General features: G+C 42.8%; 1 protein-coding gene across 50 annotated transcripts in view; it reads right to left on the reverse strand.

Annotated features, from left to right (window-relative positions):
• The window catches only part of PCED1B (PC-esterase domain containing 1B), a 217,046-nt gene that overhangs the window by 51,485 nt on the left and 147,201 nt on the right, over positions 1–18,360 (reverse strand). For 18 of the 50 annotated variants that reach the window (XM_060414092.1, XM_060414086.1, XM_060414089.1 and 15 more), the window contains one exon: positions 7,000–8,635. The exons of 27 other annotated variants lie outside the window; for them this stretch is intronic. In XM_060414092.1, coding sequence (XP_060270075.1) covers positions 7,268–8,584 — 1,317 coding nt within the window. In that variant the 5' untranslated portion in view covers positions 8,585–8,635 and the 3' untranslated portion in view covers positions 7,000–7,267. Of the gene's footprint in view, positions 1–6,999; positions 8,636–17,672; positions 17,821–18,360 lie in introns of those variants that run through there. 5 more of the 50 variants (XR_009600258.1, XR_009600255.1, XR_009600252.1 and 2 more) reach the window with 2 other exon arrangements.

Genomic DNA, 18,360 nt, shown 5'->3' on the forward strand with positions numbered 1-18,360 from the left:
TATCCATTGAGTTGGTAATGCCATCTAACCATCTTATCCTCTGCTGCCCCTTTCTCCTTTTCCCTGCAATCCTTCCCAGCATTAGAGTCTTTTCCAATGAGTGAGCTCTTTGCATCAGGTGGCCAAAGTATTGGAGCTTCAGCTTGAACAACAGTTCTTTCAAAGAATGCTTAGGGTTGATTTCTCTTAGGATTGACTGGTTTGTTCTCCTTGCAGTCCAAGGCACTTTCGAGAGTCTTTTCCAGATTTTGATCAATTCTTCTGAGCAATATAATGATATCAACATATATTAATCCTGAGAATACACACACACATTTATCTTTTTTCAGATTCTTTTCTGCTATAGGTTATTACAAGTTCCCTGTACTACACAGTAGGTCCTTGTTGAATTTTATGTTAACTGCAGCATGTGTATCTCTCAATCCCAGCTCTAAGTCTGTGAATCTGTTAATTCCAACCATAGCTGTAAGTTTGTTTCCTATGTCTGTAAGTCCATTTCTGTTTTGTAAATAAATTTATTTATACCATTTAAAAATTCTCATTAATAGTCTAACATGAGATATGAAATAAATTTAATTTGGGGGGTAGCCTGCTACAAGGAGATCTATAGACAAAGATTTAGCCTCTTCCACTATTAGCGGTTTTTAAGTGGAAACATGAAAATACTTAATAAAGCATTCTTAATTCACCCAATAGTAATTTCCTTGAATAACTTTACAGAATATGACTTTTTAATCTAAATATTTATCTCTAGTCATGAAAATTTAACATATTGTCCAACAAACATTTTTATTAACAAATATGTATTTGTCAATAAACTAATAGTATATCATTTGCTAAGTTACATAAACAAGTAAGCACCCTCACTGATGTGTAGTCATTTATTTATCGGTTAATTAAGTAAGATACAATACCAAAATGAAGATGATTTCACATGCAAAGGAGTTATTGTCCATTTATTAACTAACACATTGGATAGGTTGTATAGTCTTATAAGCTAATCCCCAAACTTTGTCTCCCTTCCATCTGCAAAACCAGAACCATTTATCTAGTGTTTGCAGTTTCATCTCCACCTGGTCTATATTCTTGGTGTTGTTCTACCCTGAGCTCATTTTCCAGGGTTGATAGTGGGGCTTTTATTGGGTTGTTTCAAATACCTCGCTTCCATCTAGAATCACATTTCAGATGATCAGTGTTACAGCTTTTCCTGTGTCTGAATCCTTGTTAACAGAGCTCTAGCTGATTGATGGAAGGTAGGGTGGGAAAGGGGTCTGAGAATAAGGTCCAGTTGTATCCATTATCATATCTTATGGTGACCAGGCTTTTCTGTAGGAAATGTATCTCAGAGTAAGCAGATAGCACCCGTGGATGGAGAAAATCTCTTCTTTACAAAAGAATGCTGAACTAAGAAATGTGTAAAGCAATGGTAAGATCAGAAAAGTCACTATTTTTCTACCCCTAATTAAATCTCCTTTTCATGTAAGAATCATCCATGTGTGCTAACACCATTTAGTGAAAGACTGATGAGGAACTGGAATATTGACTTTGTACCAATTCATTAACCACAAGACACTTGCTGGTTGCAAGTAGGAAAATATAACAATTTTTTGGCCATACCTCACAGCATGTATGATCTCAGTTCCCTAACCAAGCCCCCTGCATTGGAAGCACAAAGTCTTATAACCACAAGACTGCCAGGGAAGTCCCTGAAAAACAGAACTTTAAAATGAAGGCATCCGACTGTCACATTTTACTCGGTGCTCAATCTCAGCATAGAATCCTGGGAACCATCTTATACGTCCACTGCAGCTGTACAGTTTGAAGCTCATTGCCTTGCCTGTGAACTATTCTACCAAAAATATTGAACTTGTGTCTAAATAAAGCCTTTGGATCTAACATTTACTTTATAGGAAACACAGGAGATAAAGTAAATGACGTCATGAAGAAATCATTAGACTAGCTCAGTGGAAAATTCTACAGGACAGATGTTTTCAATGAGTCAATGCCATGAAAAAAACAAAAGGAGGGAGTGTTTGGGTTCTCTTCTAGATTAAAAGAAATTCAGAGACATAACTAAAGCAATGTTTGATTCTTAGTGGGTCCCAATCTGAATAGCTATCTCAGTTCAGCTGCTGTAACCAAATTCAGGAGTTCCACCTTGCTTGCAGGGCATGTGTTCCAAGACCCCCAGTGGATATCTGAAATTTTGGATAGTCCTGAACCCTATATATGCTACGTTTTTCTCTATACATACCTATGACAAAGTTTAAAAATTGTAAATGTGCAAATTAGGTACAGTCAGATAATATCCAAATTGCTAGCATTACTCCTTTTGTACTTTGGGCCGTTGTTAAGTAAAATAAGAGACACTTGAACACAAGTGCTGCAATAGAGTGACGCTGATCTGATGATCCAGACTGCTACTGAATGACCAATGGGCTGGATACACTGGACCAATGGATGACTCACATTCTGGGTGGAGTAGAGTCAGGGGAGTTGGGGTTGGATGAGAAACTTCATCATGCTAATCAGAGGGGCACACAATGGAAAACTTGATTTAAATCTTTAAAGACCTGCAGTGCCAGGTCTTAGCTGCAGCACATGGGATCTTAGCAATCTTTCAGGTGGCGTGTGGGATCCAATTACCTGACCAGGAAGCAAACCCGGGTCCTCTGCATTGGGAGGATGGAGTCTTAGCCACTGGACCACCAGAGAAATCTCCCAAACATGTTTTTTAAAGATATGAAAATGGTCTGTGGTTAAATAAATCTTGGAAATCTATATTAAATACATTTAACCAAGTTTATTTCATATAGAACTACTCACAGCCTCTAATACATTAAAAGCCATTTCACATGGGGTGACTACAGAATGAATTCTTTTGTAAGGATCCGTGCCCATAGAATTCATGGGGAGCAGAGACCATGGCTCAAAGGGACATGTTTTAGAACATATTTCTTTCAAGATTTATCAGTCAAGACTTGTGAAAAATTATATTTGTAAATTAAAAATGCAGTGATAACGGCTTTCCTTAAAGTTGTGACATTGAGAATATTGTTTCTAGTTTATAGCAACACACATACGGGAGTAGAAAAACAAGGGTAAATTCTTTCTCTGATATGATCTAAGGTTTCAAAACAACTCACCTTGAAGAGCAGTGAACTGAAGTTTCCACAGATGGAGCTGCTGCTACGCATACCTCTGGAATCTAATATGAAAATTGCCTCAAGCTGTCAGGCAATGCAGGCGGTGGGAGGTGGGGAGGTGGATAGGGAGTGGGGTGGGTGGGCCGGTGGGCGGAAACAAGAGCTCTGTGGCTGACCAAGAACCATCAGGCTAATCCTGATCCTACAGGAGGATGTAAGGTTCCATTTGTTTTCAAATGCTGGGCCTTGCTTTGCTTGTACTTAGGGAAAATAGAGTTACAGCTTTCAAGTTTTAGCTTTTGGTATAATGTATTACTTGGCTTAAAACTCAACATTCAGAAAACGAAGATCTTGGCATCTGGTCCCATCACTTCATGGCAAATAGATGGGGAAACAGTGGAAACAGTGTCAGACTTTATTTTGGGGGGCTCCAAAATCACTGCAGACAGTGACTGCAGCCATGAAATTAAAAGACGCTTCCTCCTTGGAAGGAAAGTTATGACCAACCTAGAGAGCATATTCAAAAGCAGAGACTTGACTTTACCAACAAAGGTCCGTCTAGTCAAGGCCATGGTTTTTCCAGTGGTCATGTATGGATGTGAGAGTTTGACTGTGAAGAAGGCTGAGCACTGAAGAATTGATGCTTTTAAACTGTGGTATTGGAGAAGACTCTTGAGAGTCCCTTGGACTGCAAGGAGATCCAACCAGTCCATTCTGAAGGAGATCAGTCCTGGGTGTTCTTTGGAAGGAATGATGCTAAAGCTGAAACTCCAGTACTTTGGCCACCTCATGCAAAGAGTTGACTCATTTGAAAAGACCCTGATGCTGGGAGGGGTTGGGGGCAGGAAGAGAAGGGGATGACAGAGGATAAGATGGCTGGATGGCATCACCAACTCAATGGACATGAGTTTGAGTGAACTCTGGGAGTTGGTGATGGACAGGGAGGCCTGGCATGCTGCGATTCATGGGGTCACAAAAAGTCGGAAATGACTGAATGAATGAACTGAACTGAACTGATACATACTGAACTGAACTGATAGAAGATTGTGAGAAATATGCTGCATGGATCTTAATTTCATCATTAAAGTTCCTTTTTTTCCCCCCAGAAAACTTGAGACAAGAGGCAAATATAAAAAGCTGTCATTTCTTGAGACTAAAGATTTGGCCAAATGCACCCTAAATTCTAAATCTTAACAATAGAGCAATAATTTCTCTCATAAATGTTGAATAATTTTGGCTCTTTTCACCAGACAATAGCTTGATTGCATTGCATTGCATTTCTTGACTTAAGGAGTATGAGGACAATAGCAAAAAATAGGCAAAGAAAAAAGCTCTAGGCTGGAAGAGAAGGCTAGGGTATGTATGAAATTAATTGCTAGAATCCACTGAAGGCGCCCTCAGGCTCTAACTGCCAGTGGGGGTGGGGAAGTCCCAGGGATGTTAGCTTTCCAGATGACCTAAGTAAAGTTATGGGAGAGTTCCATAGAGAAGTAATCAAATACAGCCTCAATTCTGATTTAATCACATTATTACTTAAGAATACAATGTGAAGTCATTGTATTCTTGAACATTTAACTAAACATGCTTGAACACCTTTGTCAGGTACCGCACTAGTAGCCATTGGGAATTCAACAGGTGAACAAGACTCCTGCAGAAGCTAACAAGCAAGCAGCCACTGATGCCCCTGGGTGGGGAGCAAAACAAAGGAAGTACAGTGTGTTACGATGGTCCCAATTGCACTTTTCGATTAAATGGTCATGGAAGACCTCTTAGGAGATGACTTGGAAGGTACAGGCGGAAGAATGAAGAGGTAGATATCCAAAGAACTAGGGGGTAGAGGATGTAGAACATTCCAGGCAAGTGCAAAGACCCAAGTTATAGAAGAGCTTGACATGCTATATAAACCGAAAGAAGTCTTGTGTGGTTGACAGTGTGAAGAACAATGAGAGTTCTAGAAGATGATGCTTCAGGGACAAACAGAAGCCTGATCATGTAGGGCCAGCACAAGACATGGTAAGGACTTTACTCTGGGATAATGGATTTGGACTTTTGAGCTCCAGAACAGGGAGGCAATCAACATGTGTTGTTTTAAGCCACCATCTGTCATATTTGTTACAGCAGCCATAGCAAATACAGGTGGGAAGAAAATTGAGTTTACCTGTACACTCAAACGTCTAAGAGAAACAGGACTGTTCAGTGATTGATGTCATTTAATTCATAACATAGTGGATTCATCACTGAGTCAGTGTCTGGTGCTCAGCATTGTTTACCTAAGAACTCATTCTCCTTGATTCCTCAGGCACGATCAGATTAAGGAGGGTGAAAACATATTAACTCACAAAAGAGATATAAACCACACCACCAACTCATTGGCTTATTCATGGAAATAGAAATACTAAATGCATCAGCTTACTCAGATCAGCAGCTAAGTGCTGCTTGACTTTGTTTGGGAGTTGTAAAGCCAGAATGATGCAATGAGCTCATTTTATTGCCTAAAGTTACCAAATCTCAGAGCCTGATGCACTCGACTCTATGGGATGAGGACACTTACGCTGGTCAGACGAATCCACTCTCTCCTGACTATGTTGGGTACATTCCGACAAATTCTGGCTTGGAGGCAGTACCTCTGTACAGTCCTTAAAGTCCTTCTGAGTCCACCACAAGGATAATGTCAATTTACATCATCTTCTCAGGTAGTCTCACCAGGAAAAAACATACTTCACTTCATCTCTCACTCACTGATTCTTTCAAGAAACAGTATTCAGATCTTACTAAATGCCAGATACTGCACTAGGATTTCAGACACAAAGTAAGCTAAAAGCCCTATTTTCCAGAAATCTTATAGTATTTCAGTGGATTAAGAGTGTCTATACATTTCTTCTGTAAATAGCAGGTCTCACTCATGTCTTGAGATTTCATGAACTCCATTTTTGCAGAGTAATGTTTCCTTACCCTCACTGTCAAATTTAGGGATGATCCAACTGAGGACCTATAAAGCAGTCAAGTCAATTCAATGAAAAATCCTATAATCTGGACAATTTTGGTTATGTCCTATTTTGACCATTTTATCTAAGTATTAATATTTCACTATCTAGAGTGAAAATTTCAATCTCAATAATTTTTACATTCCTACAAAACAGAGAAGAGATGGTTGTGGCCACCTGTGCAATTTGCAAGAAACGGATTTGTGCACTGCGTGGTACCTTGCAGCTCCTAGTTTTACTCTGTGATACATTGCCATTGAGAGCAACTTAAGTCTTCTCAAGTCCCAAAGTAAAGACTATTAAAGAAATCATTAAGTCACAACCATGCCATCCACTCTGGTTTACATACAAAAATTACCTGCACATCTAGCCAAGAAACCTCTGGTTATGGAACTATAGGGTTTTGTTTTTTTTTTAAATCATCTCTTCCATAGGAAGACCATGTTTAGTTAACTTCCCTTCTTGGTTTGTTGCAGTATAAATCAAGTTTGAAAGTTAATATAAACTGGAAACTAGTATAAACTACAAAGGACTAGTGGAGAAGTGATTTTTCTGGGTGACCTACAAGAAGTCACTCAGCTCCTGGCCTCAGTTTCCTTGTTTGTAAATGTTAAATTTTATGTCTTTAGTTTTCTCAATTCTAAGATTCCATGATTTTTTGAGAATCTCTGGTAAACAGCACCACAAAATGTTATTATTTCATGTATTTATAAGGAATCAGATCCATTTTATGGAAACCCTTTGGTGAAGTTCCATTTTAAGTAGTTTTGAGGCCATAACCATACAACAGATATTGTCCCTGCTGTTAGAAGTGTTCAATAGAAGGGAGAGGCATCATTAAATACAGACTCAAGAAATCCACAATCACGTTTATGAAACAACTTTTTAATTTAAATTGTATATTTACAAAAAGACAGAGAAAAAGCAGCGGGAAGGCAGGAATGATGCCTGGTTACCTCCCACCTGAGGGTGCAGAAAGAGGCCAGGGACAACATATATGTGTCAGACTGATCTTCCCTGCCATTATTGATAACAGCAATGGACAAAAGGCTTCAGTGAAGGAGGTCAGTCTATTTGGGAAGAGGCAGCCGATCTGTTCAGTCCATGTGCATGAGGAGGAAGGTGGCCCAAGTCAGTCTATTGAGGCCTTGGCTCTTTATAGGCTGAGGCCCTTCTCTTGGAAGTTTTAGGCCGCCTTCTCCAGGGCATGTAGGGATCAGGGGGATGATACCTGGGAAAACCCCTATGGACCACAGGGACCCGCTGCTGATAACAGGGTGGAGGGAAGCGGGGCACAGGCGGCTGGGGACAGTACTGAAAGTCACCTTGGACGGCAAATTCTGTTTGGGTAGATGGGGGGACATCTGAATGGAAATAGTTTAAGGAGAATTGATCCGATTGGAAAGGATGGTCTGAAGAAAAACAGCCTTCCTGGGGACAGAATGGGAATGGGGGCATCACCTGGTGTAAAGGGATGGGATGACGTTGTGGGGACAAGAGCGGAAACAGGGGTGGGCGGGGAGATGGCGTGGGGAGCAGGGCTTGGCGCCCTGGGAGAGGCAAAGGTCTGGGCAGAGGGCAGGCCGGCTGATCTCCGCAGACCAGGGGCTGCCTCTCAAGCCTCCGGCCAGGTCTTCCTCTCCCAGGGCCATCCGTGATCCACTTGTCCACTGGGTCGCGCTGGGGCAGCTCTACCCCCCAGGCGTCGGCCACGTGGGCCAGCAGGAGCTGGGAGAGGTGGCGGTGTGCGCACTGGTTCCAGTGCACTCCGTCCGTCTGCAGGTACTTCCCTGTGTGGCGGCGGAAGTGGAAGTGCAAGTCCAGCACATCGAAGCCGTGCTTTTGGGCCTCGGCAGAGCTGTAGAAATTGGCTTCGATGACATTGATTTTCACGGAGGAGGCGGCGAACTGGACCTCGGGCGGGACGAAGCGGCTGGTGATTTTGTCGCCCACGGGCATGGCCGTGTTCCACACCAGGAGGCACGACTCGGACAGCACCTGGCGGAGGCGCCCGAACAGTCTCTCCAGGTTCCGCCGGTAACTAGGCCAGAAGTCCTCCCCGTACCTGGTGATGTCCCAGAGGCACGAGTTCATGATGACCAGGTCCGGGTGGTGCTCGCTGGACTGCAGCTCCTCCAGGACATCCTCCAGGTAGTCGGAGTACGCGCGCGTCAGGAAGTAGAAGCGCACCAGGTGCTGGCCGGAGCAGAACTGGCGCACCTCGCGGTAGTGGGTGCCGTTGTGCATGTGGCCCTGCTGGCCCCCCTGCACCAGCTCATCCTGCTCGAAAGTGTGCTCCCCCTTGGCCTTGAGCTGCCTGAGTGTGAGCAGGCAGTCCTTCTGCAGCAGGAGCACCAGATCCTTGTACACAGCCCTCTGGACCGAGTCCCCCAGGACAACCACGAACTTGTTGTGGAGCAGCTGCCGCACTTCGGAGGCCAGCAGGTGGACCATGACGCCCGCACCGCCTAGCTCTTTTCTTTCACTCAGCGGGTCTGCGGAAGGCTAGGACAGAAGGAGAGAGCGCATGGGAGGGGCCCACCTCGTGCAGGACAGGACGCAGGAAGGTAGGGTGAGGTGGGCCCGCCCCGGGGACTGGGCTGGAACTCTGGCCTGGGGCATCTGAAGGGCGGGGCTCCACTACCCTTAGCCCGCAGAGAGGGGAGCCTGGAGCCAGAAGCCCTGGTTGGCCCAAAGGAAGTTTCTGCCTGAGACTTTGAATACCCAGGAAACCCAGGTTCCATGGCCAGGAAGGGCCCCGCCCTCCCCAGCTGGAGGTGCAACTGCCAAAGACACCCCATCACCCGGTGCCTGGAGGCAACTCAGATGCCTAACAAGTGGAGAATGGTTAGGCAAACTTTGCAAAGGTTAAATAATGAGGATTATGATTAAGCAAGAACACGGAGTGTCATATACTGTTAGCTGAGGAAGTTACATACCATATATGTGGCCATATCACTGAAATGGTGTAAAATAGATACTCATACTAAGTTGCTTCCCACCAGGTTCCTCTGCCCGTGGGATTCCCTAGTCAAGAATACTGGAGTAGGTTGCCATTTCCTTCTCCAATAGAGATGCATAGATAATATTGAAAGAAAATACACAAAACCAGCTTTAAATAGGATAGTAGGATCATGGGTGATCATAGGTTCATCTTCCCCCGTCTTCTTTTTTGTAAATATACTTTACATAGTCTCAAAATCAATTTTAATAATAACAATGTTTCTTATCAATGGAACTTATAAAAATAAAATTAGAAATAATTCACAAGTGCTTCAGCTGCAATATTCTTTGTTTTTCATTTGAAGAAAATTGACTCTGGCATAAGAAATATATTGAGCTAAAGACCAATGAGAATCAATAGGAGAGTTCTCTGTCCTCCCCTCATGTATCTAAAAGCAAGATATAAATTTTCTGAGGAAGGTGACCCTTCCCCCACCAAGGAGAGACGCGTCAAGAAAGAAGACAAGGAACTGTCCATACAAAGATGAGTCTGCAGAAACAAACCTTACTAAAATATCCCTTATTTTCCATTAGGGACCCCTTATATCCCCTTCTCCACACTTTATCATCCTTGAAACACAATTCCCTTTGTTCTCTGTTAAAATGGTAATATAAGCCCAAGTCTAACTAGTTCTTTGAGTTCCATTCCTTTTCTGTGAACTGTTGTGCACACAGATATTAATTTAAAAACTGTATGCTGCTGGGAGCCAGCACGGGAGATCCCACCCATGACAAGGTCATATGGAAAATACAGAGCCTTTCGAGGAGTTAAAAGTTATTAGAATACTACTGGTGGAGGGTTTCATTGTTGAACCAATGCTTGCTAAACCAATGCTTGCTGCTAAGTTTTCATATTTTTCATTGTGTGCCTGGGAGTGCATTAATTAATATAGTTGATATACAGAAATATAAGTAGTAGCCTTGGTATTAACAACATTAAACCTTGAGTTAATAAATTCTTTTTTTGTTACAGCCCACTGCACCTTTGCTCTATAGGAATGCAACTTTATCTAGTGCTTTCGGAGAATGGTGCCAGACTTTAGAAAAATCACCTTTAGAAAAAATAAGCTTTCTGGTTGACTAACCTTTATCAGAAAAAAAGGGTCATAAAATGTTAACAGGCCTCCAGGCCAGAAGATGATGTAAATCACCTAAGACCTTTGTATACAGAAAGGTATGCAGAAAGAAAGCCTGGTCTAGATAAGGGTCAGGACTGCTGACCCTGCATGACTCTGCATCTTCCATTATTCTCTATGTACAACTTAAGGTATAAAAGCTCCTTTTGAAAATAAAGTTGCAGGCCTTGTGAAGCTTGGTGTCCTCTCCTCTACTTGCTTCACTGCAACATTCATTCTTTCTCTCTCCCCACGACCGCCGCCCTCCCCCGCCTCCCCAGCGGATGCCATTCATCCTGAGGGTACCCCTGGACCCTGCTGAGGCTGGACCCCAGAAGTATGCCTTTTCTGTTTATCTACAGTAATTTTATTCACATGGCCCCAGATACTAACCCTAAGAGTATAGAGAAAAAGTTTTTTCTTCCCCAGAACACTGAATAAGGTGTTAAAAGTGGTGAAACTTGTCTTCAGAACTTAAGACTGAGTTTATTTCAAGCTGCTATTTACAGTCATATCCACTAATGAATAAAAGCTGGAAACACACTAAAATACTACTAAGTCTCACGTGGGGAGGAACATGGCATGCCCTTCACACCCTTACAAAGAAGCTGTTAAAATATGCTGTGAGTTGATATTTGTAGGCATTAGTAAAAATTTTAATAGGTGTGGTGGATAGCTATTAATAAATTACACATTTGGTTTTTAAAACCTATACTATTTGTGGTTTTAAATGAGCATGAGCCCAAAAATAAAAACTTGAAGATGGGTAGAGTACAAAACTGTTCCCCGAAGAGAACAGTTAGAAATATTGGCTTATTTGAATCTTCATTCAAAAACATTTGCTATCAAATGAAAAACTTAAAAGCAGGATTTTGCTCATTGTGGTACAACAAAATTAAACATAAGCAAACTCCAAACCCCATTGGGGCTCAGGCATATTCTCTAGTTTATATTCACTTATTCATCCAACTCACTAAGCACTGACTAAATGCTCCACATGGGGCTTCCCCGGTGGCTCAGAGGTAAAGAATCCGCCCACCAAGCAGGATCTATCCCTGGGTAGGGAAGATCCCCCGGAGAAGGAAATGGCAACCCACTCTAGTATTCTTGCCTGAGAAATCCCTTGAACAGAGGAACCTGGCAGGCTCCAGCTCTGCTGCTGCTGCTGCTGCTAAGTCGCTTCAGTCATGTCCGACTCTGTGCGACCCCACAGACAATGAGCAGCCCACCAGGCTCCCCCGTCCCTGGGATTCTCCAGGCAAGAACACTGGAGTGGGTTGCCATTTCCTTCTCCAATGCATGAAAAGTGAACGTGAAGTCACTCAGTCGTGTCCAACTCTTAGTGACCCCATGGACTGCAGCCGACCAGGCTCCTCTGTCCATGGGATTTTCCAGGCAAGAGTACTGGAGTGGGGTGTCATTGCCTTCTCCAGCTCCAGTCCACGGGGTTGCAAACAGCTGGACACAACTTAGCAACTAAACAACAATAACAAATGCTCCACATGGGGTATATAAAGATGCGTAAAACCTGGTCTTGCCTTTCAGGAGCAGATCAGATATATTCATTGATAACTGTAATACAAAGTTGAGAATGCTACAGTGTTAGCTTAGTCAGACTCTTGCAACCCCATGGACTGTAGCCTGCCAGGCTCCTCTCTCTAGGCAAGAATATTGGAGTTGGTTGTCCTTTTCTTCTCCAGGGGACCTTCCTGACCGAGGGATCAAACCCAGGTCTTCTACATTAGCAGGCAGATTCTTTACCATTTGAGCCACCAGGGAAGCCCACAGACAGATAAACAAAGGATGTGAAACTGGTTTGTAAACAGAGATGGGCTGCTGGGGCGATAAGGAAACATGTCTGTGCACAAGTGTGCCAGGGTGCCTGTTCATGTCCAGGTCAGGATGTGAGTCTGGAGGTCTGCCAAAGCAGAGTGAGATGCAGGCAGAATGGAGCACTTAAGGTGGAACCTTTCTATCTGTATCTGTCTTTGGCTGTGTGATCCTGGGCTAGTCCTTGCCTGCTCTGGTGACAGGGTCCTCTCCTGTACAACGACAGCCCTGGGTTCTAGGCCAGGCAGGGCTGGTCCTTTGTGCTCCCTGGGATTCGAGTGTGCAGTGAGGAAGAGAGTCGAGAGAGAAGAAATCCTCAGAGAAGGGCTGGAGTAGAAAGGAAATGTGGAAGATAGGGTGTGACAGAGTATCTGGAAGAGCTCAAGGCCCAGACGGGAGGTGGCCAGAGGCTCTGGGTCAGCTACCTTCAAGTGCCATGGAAACAGAATGAGCAGGTACAGTGGACGTTCAGGGATCTTTGCAAACAGGACTCCCCTACCCCAGACCCAAGTCTCCAAAGTGTAAAGTGAAATCTTTTCCCAGTGTTTTCCTGGTTCCCATGCTTGCTCCTTGGAAGAAAAGCTATGACAAACCTAGACAGCATATTGAAAAGCAGAGACATCACTTTGCCAACAAAGGTCCATATAGTCAAAGCTATAGTTTTTCCAGTAGTTGTGTACAGATGTGAGAGTTGGACCATAAAGAAGGCTGAGCACTGAAAAACTGATGCTGCTTTTGAATTGTGGTGTTGGAGGAGGCTCTTGAGAGTCCCTTGGACAGCAAGAAGATCAAACTGGTCAATCCTAAAGGAAATCAACACTGAATATTCATTGGAACGACTGATGCTGAAACTGAAGCTCCAATACTCTGGCCACCTGATGAGAAGAGCCAACTCACTGGAAAAGATGCTGATGCTGGCAAAGATTGAGGGCAGGAAGAGAAGGGGGTGTCAGAGGATGAGATGGCTGGATGGCATCACCGACTCAATGAACATGAGTTTGAACAAACTCCGGGAGATGGTAAAGCTGGGCGTGCTGCAGTCCACAGGGTTTGCAAAGAGCTAGACATGACTGAGTGACAACAGTCTATGTGCTACCCCAGTTCCATGCGCCCTCTCTGGGTTGGACTCTGGTCATACTCTGTCCCAGTCCCCTAGGGTAGGGGACACCACTCCTCTCCATTAGAATTCCCTCCCCTAGGGTGGCAGATGTGACAACTGAGTGTGGTCTCCTTCAGCGGTACTGTGTTTACATGGCCCAATACATTCCTCCTCTGCCTGTGAAGTGCCCTGGACTTGAACTCATGGATGTGAGTCAAATTTGCTGCTTAAAAGTTGTGGAGAATGGAGACACTTAAGTATATTTGTGAAGTACAATGCTCTTCATCTGTTAATTTTCCTCATCTGTAAAATGGGACTTTTAGCACCCACTTCGGAGATTTGATCTGAAGAAGTGGTTAGAACAATGTCCTGATAAATAGGGTGGATATGAGTTACTATTTATAAAACAAGTTCAAGAACACTGGGATAATCATCTGTAAACGAGGGTTACACTATTTGTGCTGTAAAGATCAAATGACAAGAAGCAAGTGAGATTTTGAATAAAACAAAACTAATGTTATTTGAACAGATACTGATGCCAAATGCTTCGCAAATGTTACCCGATTTGTGAGATCAGAAGGATCTCCATGTGATGGAAGTGGAGTGAGGTGAAAGTCACTTTGTTTAGTCGCTGACTTGTGTCCAACTCTTTTTGACCCCCTGGACTGTAGCCTGCCAAGTTTCTCTATCCATGGAATTCTCCAGACCAGATACTGGAGTGGGTAGCCGATCTCTTCTCCAGGGGATCTTCCTAACCCAGAAACTGAACCCACGTTTCCTGCATTGCGGGCAGATTCTTTATCATCTGAGCCACCAGAGAAGCCCACCAGGGAAGATTTGAAGCTACTGATGGCAAACTGTCCCTGTGGGCGATAGCCCTTAGAGCAGAACCCCCTGCAGTCTGAATCCAAAAGCTCAGGCTCAGGTCAGGGAGATATTTGAGGGCGAGATGGGAGAAGAGTGTTTCAGTGTGCCTTTAAGCATAGACAGGAAACCCTTTGGGCTTCCCAAGTGACTCAGTGGTATAGAATCCGCCTGCCAATGCAGGGGACTCAGGTTCTATTCCTGGGTCAGGAAGATCCCATGAATGGCAACCCACTCTAGTATTCCTGCCTGGGAAATCCCATGGACAGAGAAACCTGGCAGGCTGCAATCCATGGGGTCACAAAGAGTCGGACACAACTCAGCGCCTAAACAGCAGCGGCAGCAACAGGTGATCGTTTACTCTGCCTGCTCAGGGGAGATGATCCATGTGACCTTAGGGGGCTGGGGAGCTGCAAGAATATAGGTGTTGGGTTGATCAAAAAGTTCCTTCGGATTTTCCAAGGCTGTTGTGGACAACCTTGAGGGAACCTTTTGTCCAATTCAATAGATATAGATGGGATCTCAAGCAAGAGACCCGAAAAAATTAAAGACCTGGGTTTTAGAATAACCAAAACAAATATCTTAAGACTTCAGAGCCTCACAGTATTTGAGAAATTCTGGCTGCCTTGTATGCTGACCAGTGAACCTAACCCACCCAGATAACCCACCCAGATACTGTTACAAGGGCTTAGAGCCAAAATCAAGCAAAAATGTCCAGCTAAGAATTTCTTATTGTTCTTCTGCAATGTAACATGCAGATTGGACTGTAGAAAAGAAGGGAGGAGGAAGTGACTGGGAAGAAACATTCCAGTTAGAAGCTGAAACTGAAAGGAAATTCATGAAATTCTTGATAAACTTCCTGTCACAACTGCAACAGGATTAACAAATCAGGCCTCCTCAGGACCGTGGGAAAAAATCATTTAAACTAAGATGTCAAGCATGAAAAACAAAACCTAACAAAAGCAAAGTAATTTTTTCGGTGGTGGGGTGAATGAAGAATAATTTGTAGAGCTGAATCTTCTCTGGTCTAAAAAAAAAAAAAAAGTTGGCAAGTTTCATTTTCAAAGCTCCTTTGATTTATAAAAATGAAACAAAAAAGAGATTTAAAAACTATCAGTTCAGTGATTTTTTTTGCCCTAAGGGTTTTTGCTTCAAACTTACAAAAACTTACCAGCTATTTTATAGATTAATTGACTCATTCATTAAGGAGTTTATTGAGAACTAGCTATAATGCTAGGTGCAAGGAGTAGATATAAAAAGGCAGTCTCTTTCAAAAGGATGGGTAAGAAAGTAGACACATAAAAATATCAGTTAGAACTGATGATGTAAATGAAATATCAAAGCTGGTATGAAGACTCAAGGAGGAGGGAAGAGGAGATAAATGGATGATCAGTGCAATCTGTGGGTCCAACCTCAAATTAAAATCGATTTTTACAAGAGTTTTATGATGATTCCTCAAATTTTAATTGTAAGCAGTTCCATGTTTTTCTGTTTTCAAAGTAAAATTTGGGCTTTGGCTAATGCTCTGACAGAAATATACATTATTAATGGCTACTATTGATGCTACAATAAATTATTTTGAGGCATCTTGCTTAGATTTCTGTTCGGGGATAATTAATTTTTAATGGCTTCATAAACCATCATTTATAAATCATTGACTATTGCTTTATAACTATCACAAACCAAACACACAGCATTTGTTTTTTTATTAATCAGTGTGTTGCAGAAATTAGGTTAGTCTTTTTTCTTTTCTTATTGATTTTTGGTAACAGGAAGAATGGCAAAGATATATGGGCCAGTTACTTCAAAGACCCTACGAAAAAGTCTTAAATCACAGAGGTAATCACTAACAATTAGGATGCTGTTTTGATTAGTTGTAGACGTACTTTACCTAGTTCAGAAGTTTCTTGCACATGACTAACCATCTTAAGGCAACACTGTACTAGGCATATTAAATAGATCATGTTCTCCTAATTGCATTTTTGGTGATCAAATCTATGTTTGAACTATCCAAGATTCCCTTAAATGTTAATAGAACAGATAGTGCAAATAAGAAAATTATTTTTCGTGAGCTCACTTGTACAGCATACCAATTCTTGATATTTGTTTAGTTTTCTAAGTGGAATTTAATCTTGTCAAAAATTAAATTGGTATCATGTCAAGTTTTCAAAGGAAAGAGAAAAGCAAAAGATCCAAACTGCTCTTCTGAGGACAGGACTTCTCAAGAGGCTGACCTTTTGATTTGGGGCAAGTTACTCGTCTATAAACATGAAAATGGAAATCATGCAGTCCTATTATATTAAAAAGTGGTTTTAGGTGAAATTTTTAAAGATATATGAAAGTACTGTGAAATACTATGATAAATAAAGCAACAGAAAGTTGTTTTTCAAATAGTAACCATTGGAAAGACCGATTTTAATGCTGCACCCCCACCAACCACATGTCCAATATAGGCCTTAGCTCTGCAGTTCATTAATTCAGAAAAAATACAGAAAACACTCTGTATACTTTGGTCTGTGAAGCTGTCCTTCTCTAAGTTTTTGGCTCACATCCTCCAACAGCCCTCATGGTTCCTCTGCCCCATCCCAACACGTTTGTCACTTGGCTATTCAGTTAGTTTACGCCACAGCTAAAATATCAGAAACTTATGGCATAAGTGGAAAACTGAATTTAGAATAATGATCTTCAAACTGGGCTCCACATAACCATTAAATTCTCCTTGTGGAGGCATGAATCTCTGTGGACACATTCAAATTTGTATCCATACCATCTTCACTGGGCCACAAGCTTAATTTGTGATTTTTTTTTTTTTTTTGGGTAATAAAAATACCAACAGAAGAATTGCCCACATTTGAAGAGTTTGAAAATTGCCAAGTTTAAAAATCCTCAAGGCAGCATATTTTTCGCATAGTAGTAGTCTAATATAAAAAATCTCCTATGGACTATACAAAGAAATGCAGGAAACATCCTTTATGAATGAAATCCTCACTATTAGGTTCATAGTACCTGAGAGGCAGGTAACTTCTATAAAAACAAGGAATAAACTATGGAGACTTTATTCAAAGAGCCCCACTAAACAAACAAAATCCACAAGACTTGTGTTTTACCAAAGACTAGTGTAAAGCGAAAAAAAAAAAAAATCAGAGCAATTCAAATAAACAAAATATGATTTCAATCATCTACAGCCATTGACAAACTTCCACATTCTGGTCTCGAACCATTACTTAAACCACATTTGCTAATTCACTACCTATTAGTCCTTTAACAGGAATGAAAGATACTGAAAGGCAGTGACCCCCCTTTCACTTCCAGCAGATGACAAAGTCAAAAGTGGACTCTGGCCTTGAACAGCTATGTGTTCTGGGATGGCTTCCCCCGCCCCCACCCCTGCGCCACAATTTTTTCTGTTGTCAAACAGGGGTAATAGCCCCCACTTCTCTCAGTAATAGTGAAGATGAAAGATCCACCTAAGCGTCCATCAAGGGCTTAGGACAAAACCAGTCTTTTGCATTAGGCACCTTTAAACCTTTAGCCCAACCCCTCCCCTGCTAAGGGCAGCTGGCTCTGGCTCCCTCCCTCACACTTCAAACCCACAGCTCCTCTCCTCCCTCCAGCAGGGGCCACGGGGTACCTCCTCAGGTGTGAAGGCGATCCCTCAACTCAGCGGCGGTCTCCTACATCCCCGGGCACTTTGCTCCAGGAGGTCCCTCAGAGAGGGGAGAATTATGCATTCCACGTTTTCTTCACTCTCCCTGGGCTGGCTCCTTTCTTTAAACCTTAAACATGTTCTAGTTTCTTGCTTTAAAAAAGGAAACTTCTTTGACTCCACCTCCAGGACAGTCCTATCTTTTGTTTCCACTTCAAGGCCACTTTTTACAAAGTTGTTTGAACTGGCTGTGTCTGGGTCCTCACCTCCCACTCACTCCTCCGTTTTCTTGAAATTTGGCTTCCAGCTCCACCAAAGCGAAGAAACGTTTGTCAGCAAATCCCCAACGATTTCCTTGTTCCTTTCAGCGGCTGCTTCTTGGGCCTTATCACATCTATAGCATTCCTAGTTCCCCGGGGCTGGGGCACTGCGGAAGATTCCCCTCTGTAACCCTGCCCGAGAGTCTGACACCGTGGCCGCCCGTCTCACCTCCCCCAGTATCCCTTGTGAGTTTCTCTTTCTCTGACGATCCCCAAATGTCGGTCTTTCTCAAGGCCCACTCACTGCCTCCCTGCTTCTTTTCTTCAGCATTCTTTCCCTCGGTAAATTCACCCATGCTCTCAGCGTCCACCAGTAAGGTGAACAGAAAGCCTCTTTGTCCCCCCAGTTTTGG

This window comes from Ovis aries, chromosome 3, assembly GCF_016772045.2.
Source record: "Ovis aries strain OAR_USU_Benz2616 breed Rambouillet chromosome 3, ARS-UI_Ramb_v3.0, whole genome shotgun sequence".
NCBI lineage: Eukaryota > Metazoa > Chordata > Mammalia > Artiodactyla > Bovidae > Ovis > Ovis aries.